At 42.5% G+C, this 20,330-nt stretch overlaps 1 protein-coding gene across 1 annotated transcript in view; it reads left to right on the top strand.

Annotated features, from left to right (window-relative positions):
* The first annotated feature begins 2,471 nt into the window (after positions 1–2,471).
* Positions 2,472–20,330, top strand: part of COG3 (component of oligomeric golgi complex 3) — a 31,476-nt gene continuing 13,617 nt past the window's right edge. The window contains exons 1-14 of the mRNA XM_035322713.1: positions 2,472–2,656; positions 4,259–4,405; positions 4,928–4,989; positions 6,263–6,428; positions 7,935–8,009; positions 8,131–8,223; positions 8,509–8,634; positions 10,802–10,882; positions 11,063–11,106; positions 11,315–11,441; positions 11,896–11,987; positions 13,953–14,092; positions 15,367–15,527; positions 18,929–19,034. Coding sequence (XP_035178604.1) covers positions 2,492–2,656; positions 4,259–4,405; positions 4,928–4,989; positions 6,263–6,428; positions 7,935–8,009; positions 8,131–8,223; positions 8,509–8,634; positions 10,802–10,882; positions 11,063–11,106; positions 11,315–11,441; positions 11,896–11,987; positions 13,953–14,092; positions 15,367–15,527; positions 18,929–19,034 — 1,585 coding nt within the window. The 5' untranslated portion in view covers positions 2,472–2,491. The remainder of the gene's footprint in view (positions 2,657–4,258; positions 4,406–4,927; positions 4,990–6,262; positions 6,429–7,934; positions 8,010–8,130; positions 8,224–8,508; positions 8,635–10,801; positions 10,883–11,062; positions 11,107–11,314; positions 11,442–11,895; positions 11,988–13,952; positions 14,093–15,366; positions 15,528–18,928; positions 19,035–20,330) is intronic.

Genomic DNA, 20,330 nt, shown 5'->3' on the forward strand with positions numbered 1-20,330 from the left:
CCCCCCCCCAAAAAAAAGGAAAAAAAATCTTTCCAACACAGGGCTGCACCCAATAAAGAACCCCTCAAAAAAAGATCGAATCCAACCAAAGTAGGACAGCCCCTCAAAAAACATCCCCCACCAAAAAGAGCCCCTCAGAAATAACAGAACAGAGACCCCAGAGGAGCAGCCCTCCAAAAAGGGCCCCTGGGGAAAAAAATAAAAGAATTGGCTCTTGGATTATTACCCATTGTTGATTTTTCAGGTAGGCAGTGATTAAGGTAGGCAGCGATGACCTTTTGGTCATAAATAGGGAAGGACTTGGTGATGGGAAGGTTGGAGGCCGTCTTGCGCCCAGTGGTCTTGAATTAATAAAGTTTTCGACTCTTGGAGAAGTAAGGAGGGAGGTTATCAAAACTTCTGGAGGGCAGATTTTGGCCCGCTAAGGAGACTGGTTGGCGGAGTCCTGAATGAAGGTCAAAGGAGGCCAGGAAGGCTGGATGCTGCAAGAAAGCCTGCTCCTGTGCCTTGAGGATTTGTCCCCACGTTCTGAAAGATGAGCTGTCTTGGAAGATGACTGGCCTGTCTGATCAGAGAGCTCAGGAAGAAAAAGAGGGTCTGCGACCTTTGGAAGAAGGGGTGGGTCACTCAGGAGGACTACAAAGATGTCTTGAGGCTGTGCAAGGACAAAATTAGAAGGGCCGAAGCCCAACTGGAGCACCATCTGGCTACTGCTGTTAAAGACAATAAAAATATTTTTATAAATAAATGAGCAAGAAAAGGAGGACTGAGGAGGATCTCCATCTTTATTGGATGTGGGGGGAAACAGTGATGAGATGAGGAAAAGACTGAGATACTTAATGCCTCCTTTGCCTCAGCCTTTAGTTGTTCTCCAGGTACTCAGCCCCCTGAGCTGGTAGATAGGGACAGGGAGCAGAATGAAGCCCTCATAATCCATGAGGAAATGGTTGGCAATCTGCTACTCCACTTAGATGGACACAAGTTGATGGGGCCAGGTGGGATCCACTCGAGTGTACTGAGGAGCTGGCAGAAGAGCTGGTCAAGGCGCTTTCCATCATGTATCAGCAGTCCTGGCTATCAGGGGAGGTCCCAGATGACTGGTGGCTGGCAAACATGACACCCGTCTACAATAAGGGCTGGAAGGAAGACCCAGGAAACTACAGGCCTGTCACTCTGACCCTGGTGCTGGGGAAGCTTATGGAGCAGATTATCTTGAGTGCCAGCACACAGCACTTGCAGGGCAAGCAGGCGATCAGGCCTAGTCAGCATGGGTTTATCAAAGGCAGGTCCTGCTTGACGAACATGATCTCCTTCTATGACAAGGTGATGGGCTCAATGGACTAGGGAAAGGCTGTGGCTGTGGTCTGCCTTGACTTCAGTAAGGCTTTTGACACCGTTCCCCACAGCATTCTCCTCAGTAAACTGGCTGCTCAAGGCCGGGATAGGTGTAGGCCTTGTTGGGTTAAAACCTGGCTGGGTAGCTGGGTGCCAAGAGTTGTGGTGAATGGAGTCAAATCCAGCTGGAGGCCGGTCACTGGTGGAGCCCCCCAGGGCTCGGTACTGCGGCCAGTCCTCTTTAATGTCTTTATAGATGATCTGGATGAGGGGATCGAGTGCACCCTCAGCAAGTTCACAGACAACACCAAGTTGGGCGTGAGCGCCTCTGGGGAGGATCCAAGGCTGCCCGAGGTGTCAGCACCATCATCGAATCGTGGGTTGGGAAAGACCCCGCGGATCTCCGAGTGCAGCCACCACGGCCCCAGCCCCCATCGTTACACTGCATCCCTAGGCACCGCATCCACACCTCCCTCAAACACCCCCGGGGACAGGGACCCCACCACTGCCCTGGGCAGCGCCTTCTGATGCCTGACCCCCCTCTCCATGCAGAAATTCCTCCCTGGGCACCACATGGAGCCGTTTCCCCACACTCCGAGGACAGGCTGACACCCTCCGCCCTGCTAAAGCCCCCTTACAAATAGCAGGAGGGAGCCATGAGGTCTGCCCTCAGCCTCCTCCTCTCCAGTCTCAACAACCCCAGTTCCCTCAGGCCGTTGGCCACCACGTTTGGAGATGGGCCGTGCCCATCGCCCCCATCTCCTCATCTCCCCCAGTTCCCCACTTCCCCACCTCACCTATTTCCCATTATCTCCCCCATTACCCACCCCATCGGCCCCACTTCCTCATTCCCTCATCTCCCCAATTCCCCATTCCCCCCATTCCTCACTCTCCCCTACCTCCCCACCTCCCCCCATTCCCCACCTCCCCCCGTTCCCCATTCATTTCCCCAATTTCCCCCAATTTCCCCCATTCCCCCCCCCCACCCGGCGGTGACCTCCCACCGCTAGGGGGCGCTCCCCCTCCCCCCGCCCTCCCCCATGACGCACGTCCCCCCTCCCACCCCGCCGCCGCCACGCGTCCTCCCCGCTCGTCCCCCCGGAAGCTCCCTCCGCGCTCCCTCCGTTCCGCCCCCCTCCGCGTTCCGCCCGCCGCCATGGCGGAGCCGCCGCCGCCCGCCGAGCCGGCGGGGAGGGAGCCTCGGGACCGCCTGGGCCTCTGGGACCGCCGCCCGCAGCCCCGCGCCCCGCTCAGCGACCGCCAGACGGACTCCGTGCTCGAGCTGAAGGCGGCGGCCGAGGACCTGCCCGTGCCGCCCGAGGTGAGGCCGGGGGGAAGGAGGGGGCCCGGGGCCTGCCCCCAGCGGAGGGTGCCCAGGGCCCCGTCCAGGCGCCTTGTGCCGCTCTCCCAGGAGGAGACCCCACAGCCTCTCTGGGCAGCCTGGGCCAGTGCTCAGCCGCCCGCCCAGCACAGCAGTGCTGCCTGGCGCTCAGGGGGAGCCCCCTCTCCTGACTCCGCACGCCCACCTCTGGTTCTCAACAGGTGTTGGGAAGGTGGAAAAGACCCGGGGGGGAGCAAACCCATCCCTTCCTCAACCCCTTCCTGTGCAATTCCGTGCTTCCTGCTTTTCATGTAGGTAACCGCACACGTAAACGCTGGCAGGTGTCCAAAAGGATCGCAGGAGGATGTCCTGCTCCTGGAGCAGGGTCTGAAGGCTCTCGGAAACCTCTGCCACAGGCACAGTTTTGTGCCAGGGCATGAAGGGCTTCAGCTAACTGTTTTTGGCTGCTGGTGACGTGGACTGGGACAGCAGCTCCTCAGCTGTTGTGGACCAGCAGGCTCTGATGGGCTCTTCTTTTCCTCAGCAGTGGTCACAAGAAAATCCCCAGCTACAATCCTGCCTGGTTTCCTCCGGAGGGGTAGCGGAGGGTGGGTGATGTATAGGAAGCGAACGAGATCTGCCACTCAGTGTTTTCTCACACCTGAAGTCTTGGTTGTTGCTTCTTTGACAGAGTAATATTATCAGAAAATCAAAATTTTGCTAAGCAAGTGACTTTCTAGAGAGATACCAGATTGTTTTTAAGTAGTGTTTTCTGTTTTTACATTATTCTTAGCAATAGAACTTTTCTCAAGTGAATCAGAGTGTTAATGCTAATGAAGATCATAATTAAGATCATATAACATTGTTCATTTCTATTCAATTATTTTCACCATATAAGCTGATTAATAGTCATCTCCAGTCATGTTTAAATAACATTTCTCGCAAATTACTTCTTTCCGCGTTACATTGCTTAAGAAGTCACTGCGGCTGATAATTCCTGTTCGGCAGGAACCATTCCTTGCCTTCTAAAAAAACTTTAGCTTGACTTCTTCACTAAAAAGTCTTTGAAAGCATCTGAAATTGCATTTCCCAAATAAATTCTGGCAGTGTAAAGTCAGTCATGAGTTTTCTTAGGACATCTCAAGGAAATTTGACAATTCCCTGCTGTGGTCTTGCTGTGTAGCATTGCCAGTAGCGGCATTTATTTTTTCTTCTACATAATTCTGAATTCTTATGTTTTCAGACACTTTTCTAGTAGATTAACTGTATAATAAGTGAAATTGGAAATCAGTGCATTGGTATGTCAACTATATGCATATTCAGTTTCAGTTCTTACACAAATATATAAATACTTACTTATATAAATACTTCTGTTTTCTGACTTCAAGTAAATCCATTTGTTAGGTGTTTCTGAACATACAGCTGTGCTGGTGGTTGGTGTTTTATCTTATAGATTAATAAAATGTCCATTGCATTGATTACTTCAAAAATAAATGTTAGTATAATTTTCTTAAATAGATGCTTTGGATTTTGTTACGGTAGTTGAGCTGAACATACTCATTTCTAAGAAACCGACTGAAGTTTGCGTGTTTTTGTGAGCAGCTTCCAATCGAAGATTTATGCAGCCTAACATCCCAGTCGCTAACTGTTACGCTGACGGCTGCGGTGCCAGAATCCACAGAGGATGTTCTCCTGAAAGGATTTGCCATGCTGGGGATGGAGAATGAAAGAATTGAAACAGCACAGCAGGTAAATGGTTCCGGATAATCTCCAAGGTGCCGTAATCTTCTTCAGAGGGTTCTTTGAATTTTTTTTTGTCTCCTGCTCAGCTTTTGGCGGTTTCATTACATTTTTTGTCAGTTTTTAAGATGCATGAAGAAACCTGTGGAAAAAATGATTCAAGTCTGAGCTCTTAAGTAACAGATAACTTCCTCCATTTTGAGTGGAGTCTTATGTGAGAGTAAGGTGGTGTGGCTCCTAATATAGAAGAATGGCAGATCTCCCCCTTTTTATTGTGAAAACCTTGCTTGTTCTTGTGCAAATATGAACAGTGAAATTCCATCTTTCCTATTTGACTACTGATGGTGGTGTATTTTTTTTATTAGTAACTAAGTTCTGAAACCTCTCTATTTTTAACAAAAGCTCATCTTCTGAATTTCTGCTTCCTAGATCTGTTGTTCTGCAGGGGTGAGGGGGAGGGTAGCTGTTTTGGTTTTTAATTAATTTCATTGTGTGTGAGGTGTGTTGCTCACGCTGTGAAATCTCTTCTAGTTCTTCTCATGGTTTGCTCAGCTACAGACACAGATGGATCAAGATGAAAGTGCCAAGTATAGGTAAGTGTTCTTCCTCAGTTTCTTTAATTTTAATCATTTTGAATCCTGAAGTACTTCATCTTGTCCCTGTAGTCTTAGCATGCACTTGGGGTCACCTGGTGGGGAATGTGTTGCAACAGCTGAAACTTTCTGAGGCTGAAAGCCCTTCTTGAAGGCTGTTGCCCTTGTGACAGAGCAGTTAGAGATGCAGATTTCCTTCTGAACTGCCTAGTATACTGTATACTAAGACAATTTGGAATTAACTTTGGCTTACAGCCTGAGCTGTAGACAGAGGCAGTCTGAGAGCTATCACGTGCCTTTTCAGCTGCCGCTGGTGCTGTAGTGGCATGTTCTGGGGGCGATGCTGGGCAAGCAGGTGCGGGCCGTAGTCATTTCTGCTATCAGCATTCAGTTCACCAGCGCCTGTATCTGTGAGGGTGTAGCTGCATTGCCAGCATTCCTTGACACTTTGTTTGGCTCCACTTTTGAGGCATGGCATTCTCATCTATTTTTGTCTGACTGACTTTTCCATCGGGCTCAGAAGAACCCCCTTCTACTGGCTTTCGTGAGAGTTTGTAGCAGGGCTGAACGGCATAGCCAAACCTGCTGTGGCTTCTGTGGAAACTGGCCTGTGTTTTGAAACCTTACACACCTGCCCTTGGCTATGAAGAGATTGTGCTGAATTCCTTCTCTTCTCCTTTTTCTTTATATCTTTGGTCTGTCTCTTCTGCTCTTGCTCTGTCGTTTGAGGATATGGCATTTCCTGAAAGCAGAGATTCAGGCATAGCCCACACTCAGATCATTGACAACCTGTACAGAGTGGCAACCTTGCACTTTGGTAGTTGGCATGTTCATAATAATGCACACAGACGTGTGTGTGTCCTGAATGCAGAGTGGTTTGTAGGATGGCCAGGAGGGTTCTGAAAGCAAACTGAAAATTGTGTAGAAAAGGAGACCCAGGTTAAAGCCCGTGTTGGAAGCGAGGCAGGTAGAATTTGGCTGCTAGCAGTAGCCTGCAGTAATTGCTACGTTTGTTCTGTCCATTTAGGCATTATTTGCCTGCTCTAGACAGGCTGCTATTCCAAATCTTACAGCTTTGTTAATTTCTGCAGGCCATGAAACACGTGCTTACTGTGCACGCGAGCTTGGTGCCAGTCTCTTATTCCTAGAGTTAATTTGTCTGAGGGAAAGGTACTGCCAGTGTCCCTGTAGGCAGTTACATTTGTAAATATGAAAAGTGAAATTGTGCTTGTTTTCTGTTGATCCCCCCCCCTTTTTTCTTTTTTTTTTCTAGGCAGCTGAGGGATTACTTGTCTGGGTTTGAGGAGCAGTGTGATACTATACTGAACGACGTGAACAGTGCCCTTCAGCACCTGGAGTCACTGCAAAAACAGTATCTCTTTGTGTCCACGAAGACAGGAACGCTGCATGAGGCCTGTGAACAGCTTTTGAAAGAGCAGGTAAGCTTCGATGGGAGGATTACTGAAAGCTTCCAAAGTAACATAAACTAAAGTTTCTTAGGCTGAGGAAACTTGTGAGCTGTGGTGACAGTCCCTCCATTTCCTCTGGAGCACCTTTTCAGTGTTTCACCAGTGTTTTAGGGCATAAGGCTCTGTGTAGGGAAATGTTTAGCATGCGTTGATATGTGCTTCAGTCAAGAAGGGAGGCTAGTTGATAGGAGCTTTGGTAATTGATGCCAGACAAGTACAAATCTTACTGAGATCAGTAATTTGTATCACAGAACTAGTTTGAGCTGGTTATTTGAAGAAGAAAAGTGCATTTTTTTTCTCCAGTTATTAGCTTAATTCCCAGATATTCTTTCTCTTTCCCTTTCCAACAGGGATAAAAGCAAACCTGCTTTCTTAGCCCTCAGAACTTCAGCGATCTAAGGTTGTTGAGGCACAATATTGCATGTAACTTGTAATTATAAAGTATCCTGCTCCAAAATTAGTCTTAATTCGTTGCTGCTTTTCAGGGGGAGGAGGGGGAAGGACGAATCACAAAACTCTTCGTCTTTGCTTTTGCTCATAAACTATTGTCTCCTAAATAGCAGAAACATAACACGTACTCATGGTGGAATCGGAATTTGTTTAAAGGAATGGTTAAAGAAAGAGTTACCTTTAAAAGAGGGTTGGTAGAGAAGATGTATTCATTGTCTCTTTTGAAAACAAAAACTTTAAAGCAAATTTTTGTTGCTGTAGGGTGCCCTCATCCCTACCTGCTGTAGTAGCTGTACATCTTTATGGAAGAAATAATATAAATTTCAGATGAATCAATAGAATAAAGTTCTTAAATACATAGATCAGAATTAGAAATACTACTTGCAGTGTTGAGATTGCTGTTTTTTGTACATTGTGAGGAATTTTTGTTCAGTTAAAAATAATTTGCAGACCAAAATGTAGTTCCAAAAACTTTTGACCTTCTCCATACTTGCTGGATAGCGTGGGCTGTTTTAATGGACAGGGAAGCAGGATTTACAAGTTCAGAGAGAGCAGCTTCCAAGTTACTATCTCTGCATCCCTACGCTGATTCTTTCTCCATTTTTGTGGATGATCGAAGATGTTCCAGACTGGAAAAGGGAGAACTTTTAAAGGCTCCAATCCTGAAATACACGACTTGGAGTTCTCTGAAATACTGATGACAGCACTGCTATTTGTATGCAGGACTATCTGTGGAATGCTGACAAACCTGTAGCATAGACTTTTTAAAGACACTTGTGAGAGTAATGTGTCTTTGATGAGAGAGAGAGAGAGAGAGAGAGAGAGGGAGAGGGAGAGCACTGTTGTATTCTGCATATTTTGTTGTATTAATTTAAGTGCAAGTTATTTGGAGATAGTTAACACTAGTGTGTGCTCTGAGAGTATTTTATGTCTCAATTTTGTGGAAAGGGAGGTTGATTTTTTTTTCCATATTTATATTACTTGCTGGGTTATTGGTTTTCTGAAATTTATTGCTTTCTTTAATAGTCAGAACTCGTTGACCTGGCTGAAAACATCCAGCAGAAACTTTCTTATTTTAATGAGCTGGAAAACATCAACACAGTAAGTATATTATTTCACTGTTAATAGTTTTAAAAATAAAAGTGTACTAATCTTTTGAACTACATCACTAAAATTAGGTTACATTGGTTCTTGCAATGATGCTTTGTCTTGTTTTCCAAAGAAACTGAATTCCCCTACGCTGTCTGTGAACAGTGAAGGATTCATTCCCATGCTGGCTAAGCTTGATGATTGTATTGCATATATTTCATCACATGTAAGTAATTCTGAATTGTTTCTAGATAAATCTTAGGTTTCAAACCTATGTCTTCAAACTATTGTTCTTTTTTCCTCTACAATATTCTGTCTGCCAAATACAGTCAGAAAGCAATGATGACAATTGATATACTTAAGAATATATTTTTTATTGAATATCCTTAATGTTTTTTTTATAGACTGCTGCTTTTAGTTTGTGTTTTCTGGATAGTAAAAGTATCTGAAGTTTTGATAAGCTTTTGACTCTTTTTGTTCTTATTTAAAACATTCTTCTTGTTCCTTTCAGCCAAATTTTAAAGACTATCCTGTATATTTGACCAAGTTTAAACAATGCCTTTCTAAAGCTATGCACCTTATCAAGACGTACACTGTGAACACACTACAGAACCTCACAAGCCAGCTGATGAAAAGGGTAAGGCGGATCAGTAAGTGGTAACCCAAGCTGTGCTGAAATGCGTGTTGTAATGCTATATGGTTTTCTTCTATTGTTGGTTTTATTTTGAGGGTGGAAGGTGTCAGCAGTTGTCTGTGAAAATAGGGCACTCCTATCATGGGTAGCATGATGTCTGTGTGGATTGGCCAAGTTTCAGCCAAAATCTGGCAGAGACTTGGTGATCTTAGAGGAAAAAAAAAAGAAAGAGGGAACCTGGAGACTAAGCAGATGAACTTGCCAAAGGCCAGGAGTGGCTAAGCAGCTGAATTAAAACTGCTGAGAGGCAGTAAGCAGCTGGCCGGATGGCATACTTCCCTGAACTGGTTTGTGTACAGCAGCTCTGAATCAGCCACAGCACGTGCTGCTATCTGTGTTGACAGATGGGGAGGTGCACAAGAGAAGTATGGTACTGTGGGGGTCACCTTTGGAGATGAATTGTTAGAGACGTAGAGAGGTTGAGGGGAATACTTGAATGGTGAATGCAAGAGCCAGGAATCAGGATAAAACCTGTTCTAAAGCACAACAGCTTTGAGTTTCTGATGTGAGTCTGCCACTACTACGCTAGGCAGAAAGAATTTTGGGGTGCTTTTGGTCATCTAAATATTTTTTGATAAGTCTGCGGTGTTTAACGTAGCTGCAAAATAACTGACAGGTTCCTCTTGGTTTTGCTACTATCTTCTGGTCAGTTTTAAAATGTTGACAACGATGTTCAGGAGTCATAGGGAACAGTTAGGTGCTTCATCCCCACTCCCTCCAGGGAATTTAGGCATAAAGGTGAGTAGGGAGGTTTTTTGGTCTTATTAAAACGTAAATAATCATGATGCAGAGGAGAAAGGAGAGGGGAATGTCATTTTCTGTCAGTTTTCTTTCTGTCTCTGATTAATTGTTGCATGCTTTGTGCTCAGTCCTTTTACAGTCAGACTTAGTGTTTTGAGGGATAACCAGTGAAACTGAAAGATGCTGGAATTGAGAACTGATACAAAGAAAGGCATTTTAGACTTTTTTTTGGTGGACACTATTGCTAAAGGACACTCTCAGAGTAAAGATCTTGGTTAAATGTCATTGAACATGTTCGATGTCCAGTATAAAACTACATTTTACTTAAAAAATCAAGATAAAAATTGGTATAGCTTGGTTTGATGCCAGCAGATTTCCATGAGTTAGGAGAATCCAGGCAGAATTGGATCTCTCTGATAACAAGCATGTCTGCAGAACAAAGTGAAACCTCTTTTCCAGATTTGAACTGCTGCTTAACAGTCATAATTCAGGGAGGAAACCTCTACCAGGAGGCAGATGACCTTCCCATCTTCATTTTTTTTGTGTGTGTGTTTTGTGTGTTTCTCTAAGACATCTTAAATTTGCATCTGCTAGAAGCGCCGAGTGGCCTTGGTTGTGGTCAAGTATTGAGTTTTCCTATTGCAGCATAACAGAGGTCTTGTGAGGTCTGTGAAAGGGCTGATGAGAACTAGACATTCTTCTTTGTTACACCTCACGTGTAAGTGTTTGGGCATCATGATCTGTGTTTGAAGGATGATCAGGTTGATCACAGGGAGGAAACGAAGAGGAGATGGGGAAGACAGGGTAGTTTTCTTGTCCTCGCTGTGCTTTAAGAGAAGGGCATATGCTTCTCTTGATGTCGTTGGTAGGGATGAAGTGAAGAAAACTGGTCGCTAAATACGGTTTCTGCGGGGCTGTGTTAGTGCTAGAGTCCATCCAGATAATCTAAGGAGCCGCAGGAGCAAGTGCCTGAAAACCTGACCTTCTGGTTGAAGCTTGAAAATTTATCTTCCCAGGTCTGGGACTGACAGGTGGAAATGTTGTTCCGTTGTAGTACCATGGATCAAAGAAGAAGAATCAGTAGTACTGTGGCAGGTCCAGAGGGGATTGTTGTCTGAAACGGAGAATGTTGTTATTACTGGAAGTTACTTTTGCTGTAGAGACTACTGGTTGAAACTTTCCTTGTGGGTTTTGTTCTTCTATCTGCCTTACCTGAGTTCTGAAACAAGCACGCCTTTCTGGGTGGGAAGTGTTAAAGACTGTAAAAATCCAGTTCCCTGTTTTAGAGCCTGATTGTCTCAGATGGTTAACGCTAGAAGCCAAATACAATATTTTCCATTTTAACCAATTAATCCGTGTCTTCCTTCAGGATCCTTCATCTGTGCCAAATTCTGACAATGCCTTCACACTGTTTTATGTAAAATTCAGAGCAGCTGCTCCCAAAGTCAGAGTAAGTAGACTGGTAGTTAACTGTTGAATATAAAGCTTTGAAAATGGGTTTTACATTTATTGGTAGTGTGAGTACAACGATTGCATATTAACTGTCCAGGGAGAAGATAATTCTCAACTATTGTCCACTGATAAGAAAAACTCATTTACTGCTAATAACTTCTTTCTTCTTATTTATTAGACTCTTATTGAGCAAGTAGAGCAAAGATCTGAAAAAATGCCAGAGTGAGTATATCTATGGAATTTATTTTCAGCTGTTTTAAGTTTTGAAAATCTTTACTTCTATTAAAATAGTTTAACACATTATTTGTTTAAAAGAAAGTTTTAAAAATTGAAAATAAATATCTTCGTTCAAGTCTACATAATTTATGTTTACCAGAAAATAAACATTAGGATGCTGTCAGTGTTCTAATTTCTTGATTGTTTGGCCTAGGTATCAACAAGTTCTCAATGAAATCCATCAATGTTACCTCGATCAGAGGGAGCTTTTGCTTGGTCCAAGTATCGCCAGCACCGTTACAGAATTAACCAGTCAGAACAACAGAGATCATTGTGCTTTGGTAGGCAGAGAGTGGTCATTTTTTTTAAAAAATATATTTTGATTTATTCCCCTTCTCTCAGTAAAACGCATTTATTTAATTTAACTATTTACACACAGCATTAATGAGGTTTTATTCATGGTCTTGAATCATACGAAGTTTTTAGTGATTTTCCAGTTAATGTATTTCGTGAAAGATTCTCCTGTAAAAACTTTGCTCTGCTACAAACCTCAGAAAGGGTTATTTACAGAAGCATGAAATGTGGTTACTTAAATTTCATAAGAAAAAGGGACAGTAGTCTCAAAACGAGCTTCTGTGTGGCTGGTAAAATCTTTTTAGTTTTATAGTTGATCTCAATTTTCAATTTCATAAAGCTTCCATTTAATCACAGCTGTAGTTATATAATACATGTCCTTTGGTATCGATGCAAGGAAAATCATTTAATAATTGAGCACTTGTATTTCTCTGCACACAGGTACGCAGTGGCTGTGCCTTTATGGTCCACGTATGCCAGGATGAACACCAGCTTTACAATGAGTTCTTCACAAAACCAACACCAAAACTGGAGTAGGTGGTACATGCTGTTTTTGTTTTACTGCACATAGTATTTACTGTGTTGTGATATAGCAGCCAACATTACATGGCAAATAGGGTGGTGTTGAAGTGGTTTGGTAAGAGCTGGCGTGAAAAAAAAAAAATCTTAGGTTCCTTTATACATCAGAATTTGATGTTCTTGTGCTTCTTCCTTCAAGTGAAGTTGATAAGAGACATTCTCTGTAAGTAATCTGAGTAACATAAAAGGTCAGAAAGAGGTAGAGAGACACAATTTGTGTGGAAATAGCTGTAGAAGTTTTCAATTTCACAGCCCACAGCTGATTTTGTATTAAGATGATAAAGACACACAAAGCCTGGCTAAAAATCCTCCATATTGCAGAGTTCTGAAAGATGTCTGACCCTTACGGATGGACTGCAAAGCCTAAGAAATTTATCAAAGCGTGGAGGTGTATTCCTCTGAGGAGGAGCATGGGAGAAGGGGTCATAGATAAGGGGTCATGGTTACTGTTAAAATATATATCTCAGGAAGATAAAGTTCTTCTCGCAGCTCTCTCATTCCTTTGTTGGAAGTCTGAGTGAAGAGTTGCAGTAGTTGTGATGTTACTCTTTTCTTTTTCCTTCGCTGAGAAGGAACTGTTCACTGAGAAGCTGAGGTCTCATGTGAGATGTGCTCAGGATTTGAGGTGACCTAACTCAGTTGACTTAAGAACCAATTTAGTCCAAATCCTGAAGTAAATGTCCTGCTTGAAATTAGTACAGAATATTGTTCAGACAAATTTTATCACTATTGTACTACATGCCAAGAATGAGAATAGACTTCTGATTATTTTTGAATCGATGGAATGAAGTTGTCTCGTCATAAAAAAAAAAAAAAATCCCTTTCTTGCTTATATTTGAGGGAAATGTTTCAAATACACTTGAAACATTGTACCTTTGGTACAAAAGTACCTTTTTAGGTTTTTCTTTGTTGCATAATAAACAACCTCATTTCTTCTAAAGTTCTGAGAGACTGTAAAGAAATAATAGTAAGGTGTCCGTATACAGTTGCAAGAGTCTTGACAAGAGCAGAGGTCCGAAATGGAGTGTTCTGTTCAATAAGGCCGATGACACTTTCTCCTTTGTTTCCTCTTTTAGCATGAGGGGGAATATTCTTTTATCAAGTTGCTTGTAAAGCTACAGAATGCTAGAAGAGAGACATTAAAAATATTTTTTTTCTGTGAGCATTCACGTTTATTTCAAGCCCTCAGAAGTGTCCTTTTTCTGTTGTCAGAGATTCTTACTGAATTAAAAAATGTGTGCAGTGCAGTAAACTCATTAACTGTAAGCATTTACAGTGCACTACATACTCTCAGTGTTTGTATTTCCTAGTCTAACTGGGAGATTAGCTGATAAAGCTGCTGATATGATCTGAACGTTCAAATAATCTGTGACTAATAAAGGGGTCATTGAGTGGCAAAAATGTCTAGAATGAATGCCATTTGTATCTTAACCAAGATATGCATCTATGTGAGCAGGAAGGAAATATTTTAACAAATGGAAGTGGATTTTTTTGTTTTTTTCATACTGCACTGATTTCATAACTTCAGCTAGATTGGGAAGTGTGTCCTGGGATGTTGGAAAGAGTTATAGTAGAGGTTACCAAGATTTCCTTCCTCAGTCTGGGGTATCTGCCCTTTTGTGTGTGTGTGTGGGGGGTGTGTGTGTCAAGGTTTTTTGTTCTTGTTTGTTCTTTTTGTTTGTTTTTGTTTTTAGAATTCAAAATGGTACCCCTATTTTAAGGTATCCTGCCTCTATTAGAGAACTTCGTAGGAACTTGGGCTTGTTTTTTAAACAGTCCTTTATTAAGATTTCTGTGATAGCAATTTGCATTGTTTTCTCACTCACTTTGTCATAAAATAGTCAGTATTTGTGATAAGATTTTAGGTTGATATTGAGGGATCCTGAAATGTTTTGCTGTGCTTTATTTTTACTTAATAGTGAGCTCTTGGAGAAGTTGTGTCTTTCACTATATGATGTCCTGCGGCCAATGATCATTCACGTTATCCACTTAGAGACACTGTCTGAACTCTGTGGGATCCTTAAAAATGAGATGCTTGAAGATCACGTACAGAACAATGGTAATTCAGAGATGGAATTTAATTGCTTTTAACTGTCTTCCTAATTGATAAAATTATTCAAGTGCACAGGCAACAAACTCCCTAGATTTTTTTTCCTCTGTAATGGTTCTTAAATGTCAAAGATGAGGTAAGGTTATTTTAAATAAATGATGGCTTTTTTGTTTATAATAGAAAGGTCTGTATTTTATGGCTCTGTGTTTTATCTTCACTTAAATTAATGTTCTGATGTTATAGAGCCCCATTTTCAGTAGATTGTACAGATACAAGCAACCGTTCACCCAGCAAATGCCGAGCTCCAAGACTGATATAAATGAGTCTTTTCAAATGAGTAAAGTGCTTCATTTGGCTCTGCTGATGCAGCATCCATACAGCTTTCTGTATTCCTTTTGTTTTATCAACATGTATACCCGATTTTTGTTCATTTTCCTCGACATAGTGGTTCCCAGGTTAGAAATTGGAACTTCAGCAGTGGAGTTGTCAGGTTTTGGAGTTTTAAGTGTTGAGTGTCCATGTTTTATTAGAAGTGGGCTGACCATCAGGAATACCTGGTAACTCATTCCCGTTCTCATTACCAGCGTGTGATGGAATAATTTCACAGTCTTAGCCTTGCACCAAGCGATAAATAGCAATCATACTTGGTAGCTGGTATATAACAGGGTAGCTCTTTGTCTCTGAACTGTGCCCTTATCATGAAGGATTGTTCATTTTCCTGGAAGCAAGATTGTAACACTATTGGGAACGAGGAAAAAAAGTGTAACATAGTCTTTAGGCTAATCTTAAGAAGTGATGGACTACTGTTAAACTCAGGCTGATACAATAGTTCTGAAGCTGGACTTGAGCTGCTTTGAATCATCTCCTCTGTTGGGAAGGTAGGTGAGTTAGCTTGTCAGCTCTCAGTAGTCATACTGCTGGCGTTGGCTGTGACAAAAACAAAGCACATAGGTCTGGTATCCAGGCAGAAATGCCAGCCTTAAGTAAGCAGAACTCTTAACTCTTGACATTGTATCTGATGCTGTGAGTGGGGAGATGACGTTTTCACATGTGATACAAATTTGGAGAGCTACAATGACTGCAATATGGAGTTCAATATGCAATATGGAGCAATTCCTCCTTTGTCACAAATTTGTCTGCATGCCACTAGTCCAAAAATAGTCTGCCTTCTGTGGCAATCAATTTTGTAACAGTTCTATATGTGATGCTTAAACTTCTGCAGCCATAAACTTGCTATGTAATGAAATTCACATTTTTTTCTTTTTTTTCCTTTTCTTTATAAGCTGAACAACTGGGTGCGTTTGCTGCTGGTGTCAAGCAGATGTTAGAAGATGTACAAGAGCGTCTTGTCTATAGGACACACATCTACATTCAGACTGACATCATAGGCTACAAACCTGCTCCGGGGGATCTTGCATATCCTGACAAGTTGGAAATGATGGAGGTATACGATCAGCTTTTATTGTCCTTGATTTGGTTTTCCTTTTATATGCAGTGTATACATTTGTATGGTATGGGGATTGCAGATGGGATTTTCTCTTTTTTAGGTGTATTTAGTATTACTGGCACTATTGAAGAGGCACCTGCTGATTAAATTATGACCCTAAACTAGATGTCAGAAAGCACTTTATGTCACGCTCAATAAAACTGGTGATAGTTCTCACAGTTACCAGTTTTATCTAAACTTGTAAATTTTCCCTCATAACAGTAAATTTTTATTTACTTTCAAAACTAGTAGGTGTTACTCGGTGTTGTTCAGTTGAGCTGGAGTTGAAGAGAAGCTTTAGGCAAGCACAGTTAGCTCCAGGTTTGTTTTCAGAACTACTGGTCAACTAGTGTTTGGTATGAATGTGGGTATGCTGTGCACAGATGATATATGGGGTGACTTGGTTTTGCCTTGAGACAATTTAACATGCCATCAGTAGTTTCCTGTCACCTTTTTCAAGTTCTTACCAGTATTAGCCATTTTAGCAGTCGTTCCAATCCCTTCGACTCAATGTTCCTATTGAAAGGAATCAGACTAACTCTACTTAGTTTGAGAGGTCAATACTACATAGATGAAATATTGAAAATGAGAGTGCTCACAAGATTAATAAAGTGTCCAATGAAAGACTTTAAACTGTTTTTTTTTGGCTAGAGGAATGTGTATTTGATACGCAACTGGAAGGTAGCGTTACTTGGAAGGGATTAAGCGTGACAAAAATCGCCCAAAATAACTGTTGCTATTCATTTCATAATGAGGCTCCCTCGCTGTCAAAGGATGGAGCTGGCAAAGAATGATAATTCCAGCATGGATTGGCAAGATGCAGATTTCATTGGTCCATTCTGCTTTCCATTATCTACCAGCACAGCTGGTGGTCCTCAGAAAATCATAGGACTTAATTGCAGCTGATGAGTCAGTAGAGAAGCTGTTGTTTAACTTTGGAATCAGATCGTTACTTAGCTCTAAAGCTTCTGTGTTTTATGTATATGTATACATATAAGTGTGTATTTCTTTGGCTGGAAGACATTAACATTGTAGAACTCTACCTTACTGTGTTCAATTTTTGCCTCTAAACAGACAAACACAGTGAGAAACCTCCACACCATATGTAGCTAAATGGGATATTTAAATATGTAGCCCACCACACCATATGTAGCTAAATGGGATCCCTTCATTCAGGGTAGCAAGTGGTCAGAAGTTTTACCAGTATGACTGTTGGCAGTGCAATATTTTCACTAAATCTGAGTGAATATAACTCAATGAAAAAATGATTGTGATAATTTTCTGATGTTAGCTATACCTTCCTTTGGCTGGATTTCTGCGTTATTTGCTTACATAAAGCCTTATTTTCATAGAATCACGGAATGGTTTGGGTTGGAAGGGACCTTAAAGATCACCTAGTTGCAACCCCTGTGCCGTGGGCAGGGACACCTCCAGGTGTCCCCAAAAAAGCCCCATCCAGCCTGGCCTTGAACACCTCCAGGGATGGGGCATCCACAGCTTCTCTGGGCAGCCTGTGCGAATGCCTCACCGCCCTCTGAGTGAAGAATTTCTTCCTAACATCTAATCCAAATTTGCCCTTTTAGTTAAAAGCCATTCTCCCTTGCCCTATCCCTACACCCCCTGACAAAAAGTCCCTCCCCACCTTTCCTGCAAGCCCCCTTCAGGCACTCTAAAGCTGCTTGAAGTTCTCCCCAGAGCTTTTTTTTCTCCAGGCTGAACAACCCCAACTCTCTCAGCCAGTCTTTATAGGAGAGGTGCTCCAGCCCCTTGATCATCTTCATGGCCCTCCTCTGGACTTGCTGTAGTAGGTCCACCTCCTTCTTATATTGAGGGCCCCAGAGCTGAACGCAGCACTCCAGGTGGGGTCTCATGAGAGCAGAGCAGAGGGGGAGAATCACCTCCCTCACCCTGCTGGTCACACCATTTTTGGTGCAGCCCAGTATACAGGTGGCTTTCTGGGCTGCAAGCACACATTGACGGCTTGTGTCAAGTTCAACCAACACCTCCAGGTCCTTGTCAGGGCTGCTCTCAGTCCATTCTCCACCCAGACTGGACTTGTGCTTGGGATTGCTCCAGCCCAGATGCAGGACCTTGCACATTGGCCTCGTTGAATCTCATGGGGTTTGCAGAGGCCCAGGTCCCTCTGGCTGGCATCTCTTCCCTGCAGCATGTCAACCTCACCACTCAGTTTGGTGCCATCCGCAAATGTACTGAGCGTGCACTGGATCCCACTGTCCATGTCACCAACAAAGATGTTAAACAGCGCCAGTCCCAGTACTGGCCCCTGAGGAACACCACTCGTCACTGATCTCCACCTGGACATTGAGCCACTGACCACAACTCTTAGAGTGTGAGCATCCAGCCAAGTCCTTACCCACCGAGTGGTCCATCCATCAAATCCATGTCTCTCCAACTTGGAGACAAGGATATTGTGTGGGACAGTGTCAAGTGTCAAATGCTTTGCACAAATGCAGACAAATGATGTCAGTTGCTCTTCCCCTATCAACCAGTGCTTTTGCAATTTTCTAACGAGTCCTCTGGCCATTCATTAGTAAGAGAAAGGAGGTATGCTTTACAGCTCATTCTACAGAGGGCAGCATGCTGTTTTTCATTTGTCCTCCTAAGACTGTTTTTTACCTGGTTTGGGACTCATTTTGCTGTTTGATTGCTTTTAAACCTCAAAACCTTACTATTTAGAGACCTTCTGTCTGAGTAAATTAATTATTAAAATGTTAAAAGCATGGGGCAGAAGTATTTCTTGTGCTGTTCTGCTCAAATATTAATGAAGTCCTCTGCTCATTCTTGCTGCCTGTAGTTGCTGTGAAGCAGACCAAGTGGTGGGTGGGAAAAGGTTGAAGCGTGCAAGTGTTGAGTAATGTTAGCGGAAAGCTTTTTCTTGGACTCCTGCAGGGAGTAAACTAGGGAGCACTTCAGGACCATCTGCATGTAACATTCGTAGGAATAAAGCCGTCACAGAGATTATCTGTATGAAATCCAATTAAGTGTTGGGTTGGGTTCCCCTATTTTGAGCTTCTCTTTTTAGGTGTTGTGACTGGTTAATCTTTAGAGATCAGTAAAAACAGGCAAAGTGGAAAGAGCAGTGCTTTACAGAGATGAGTTCAGTGCTTGTGAATCTGAAGTTTGTACTCTAACATTTCATTTACTGTTTTGGAAACAGCTGTCTTTACTTCATTTTTATTTCTTTGAAATACTGGTGACAGTCAGTATAGCTGACTCCTTTTCCAATTTAGTACTCTTTGCTCTATCGTAATCAAAGCATAATACTGCTTAAATAATATATATATATATTATATCTATATATCTATGTATAACTTTTTGTGGTGTGTCTTCCTCTGCAGCAAATCGCCCAGAGCTTAAAAGATGAACAGAAGAAGCTGCCATCTGAAGCTTCATTTTCAGATGTCCGGCTAGAGGATCCCGAGTCCTGCAGTTTAGTGAAGTCTGGTATGAAATATATCTCACGTTGTCAAATGAACACGTAAAGCTCACAGAGAGTGAGCATTAACTTGAACCATCAGTGAGAAACTTGCATGTATCTTAAAGGGCTGTTTCCCTAAAGATTTTGAGGGGAGAGCTTTGCCTTGGAGTTCTTAACACTTTTTTTTGAAAGAAGAACAACTTATTCTTGTTCCTTCAGTGGCTGTGGTGTTTCCTTGTGCTCTCAACTCAACCCATTCTTTGAAGCAATTATTTTTGTAGTTGTGTATAATTATTGTTCTTTGGACAAAGTGGAGCTTCAGTGTTCTTTACTGCAAAGTAGCTCTGACGTCAAGATGGATGCTTAAAAGATGATGTTTCTCAGCTGTGCTAAGATAAAAAAGGTGGCCTTGGTGTCAGGCGTGTCTTTTAAATTAATGCTTTTAACATTTAGGAGTGTTTTTGTGTGTGCCTTTAACTGGGAAGGCTAGTTCTTTCTTTGAATGCTTTTCCACTTACTGAAATCAGTTAGTAGTTTTAGCTGTTACAATAATTCTTGGTGTAGTCCTTGACTTTTTAAACGTGAGCTGTGTGTCTGTAAATTACAGTGAACTGGAAGTGTATTCCATGAAACCCAGTTCTTTTAATACCAGCGATAAGTGTTACGACCCTTTAAATTTTTGCCGAAGGCCCATGAAGAATTTCTTCCTTTATTTTATCGCTGCTCAGGACGGTATAGTGTTATGTTTCCTGTAGTCCCATATGTTTTCCAGAAGATCTTTCTGGCTGTTTCTAGCTGGACTCCACAAATGCTATTAAGAGCAGAGCGAGTCCCTCTTGCCTCATGCCAAGCGTGCGGCATTAACAAGCCCTGTAAACCCCACCTGCGGTCAGGAGAAGGACGGAACCTATGTGGTGTAATTCATCCCATTACAAGATAAGTGCCTGAGATAACTGGGATTATTTGCCCTTTGGAGTGCCTTACTCCCACTTCAGTGCCTGCAGGAGTAGCTGAAGTGACTAAAAAGTAGCCTAGGATCCTCAGCCTGATAGCTAAGGTCTTACGGGCCTTCTAATTACTGTGACAATAAATATGTTGTTGCAAAAGGAAGAAAGATATTGCTGATTTAATTTAGACAATTCCCACACTGATCAAATAAGCACCACGCAAGTGCTTATTCCATCATTAGGTAAAACTTCAAAATTTTTTATTTTTTTGAATGGCTACTGATGGCAGTCTGAGTTACGATGCTATTGACTTAGCTGTTTCCCAAGATTTTGGGAGAAAACAAAAATAATGCAAGACTTCTGTCTGTCAGGTGT

This window comes from Oxyura jamaicensis, chromosome 1, assembly GCF_011077185.1.
Source record: "Oxyura jamaicensis isolate SHBP4307 breed ruddy duck chromosome 1, BPBGC_Ojam_1.0, whole genome shotgun sequence".
NCBI classification, from domain to species: domain Eukaryota; kingdom Metazoa; phylum Chordata; class Aves; order Anseriformes; family Anatidae; genus Oxyura; species Oxyura jamaicensis.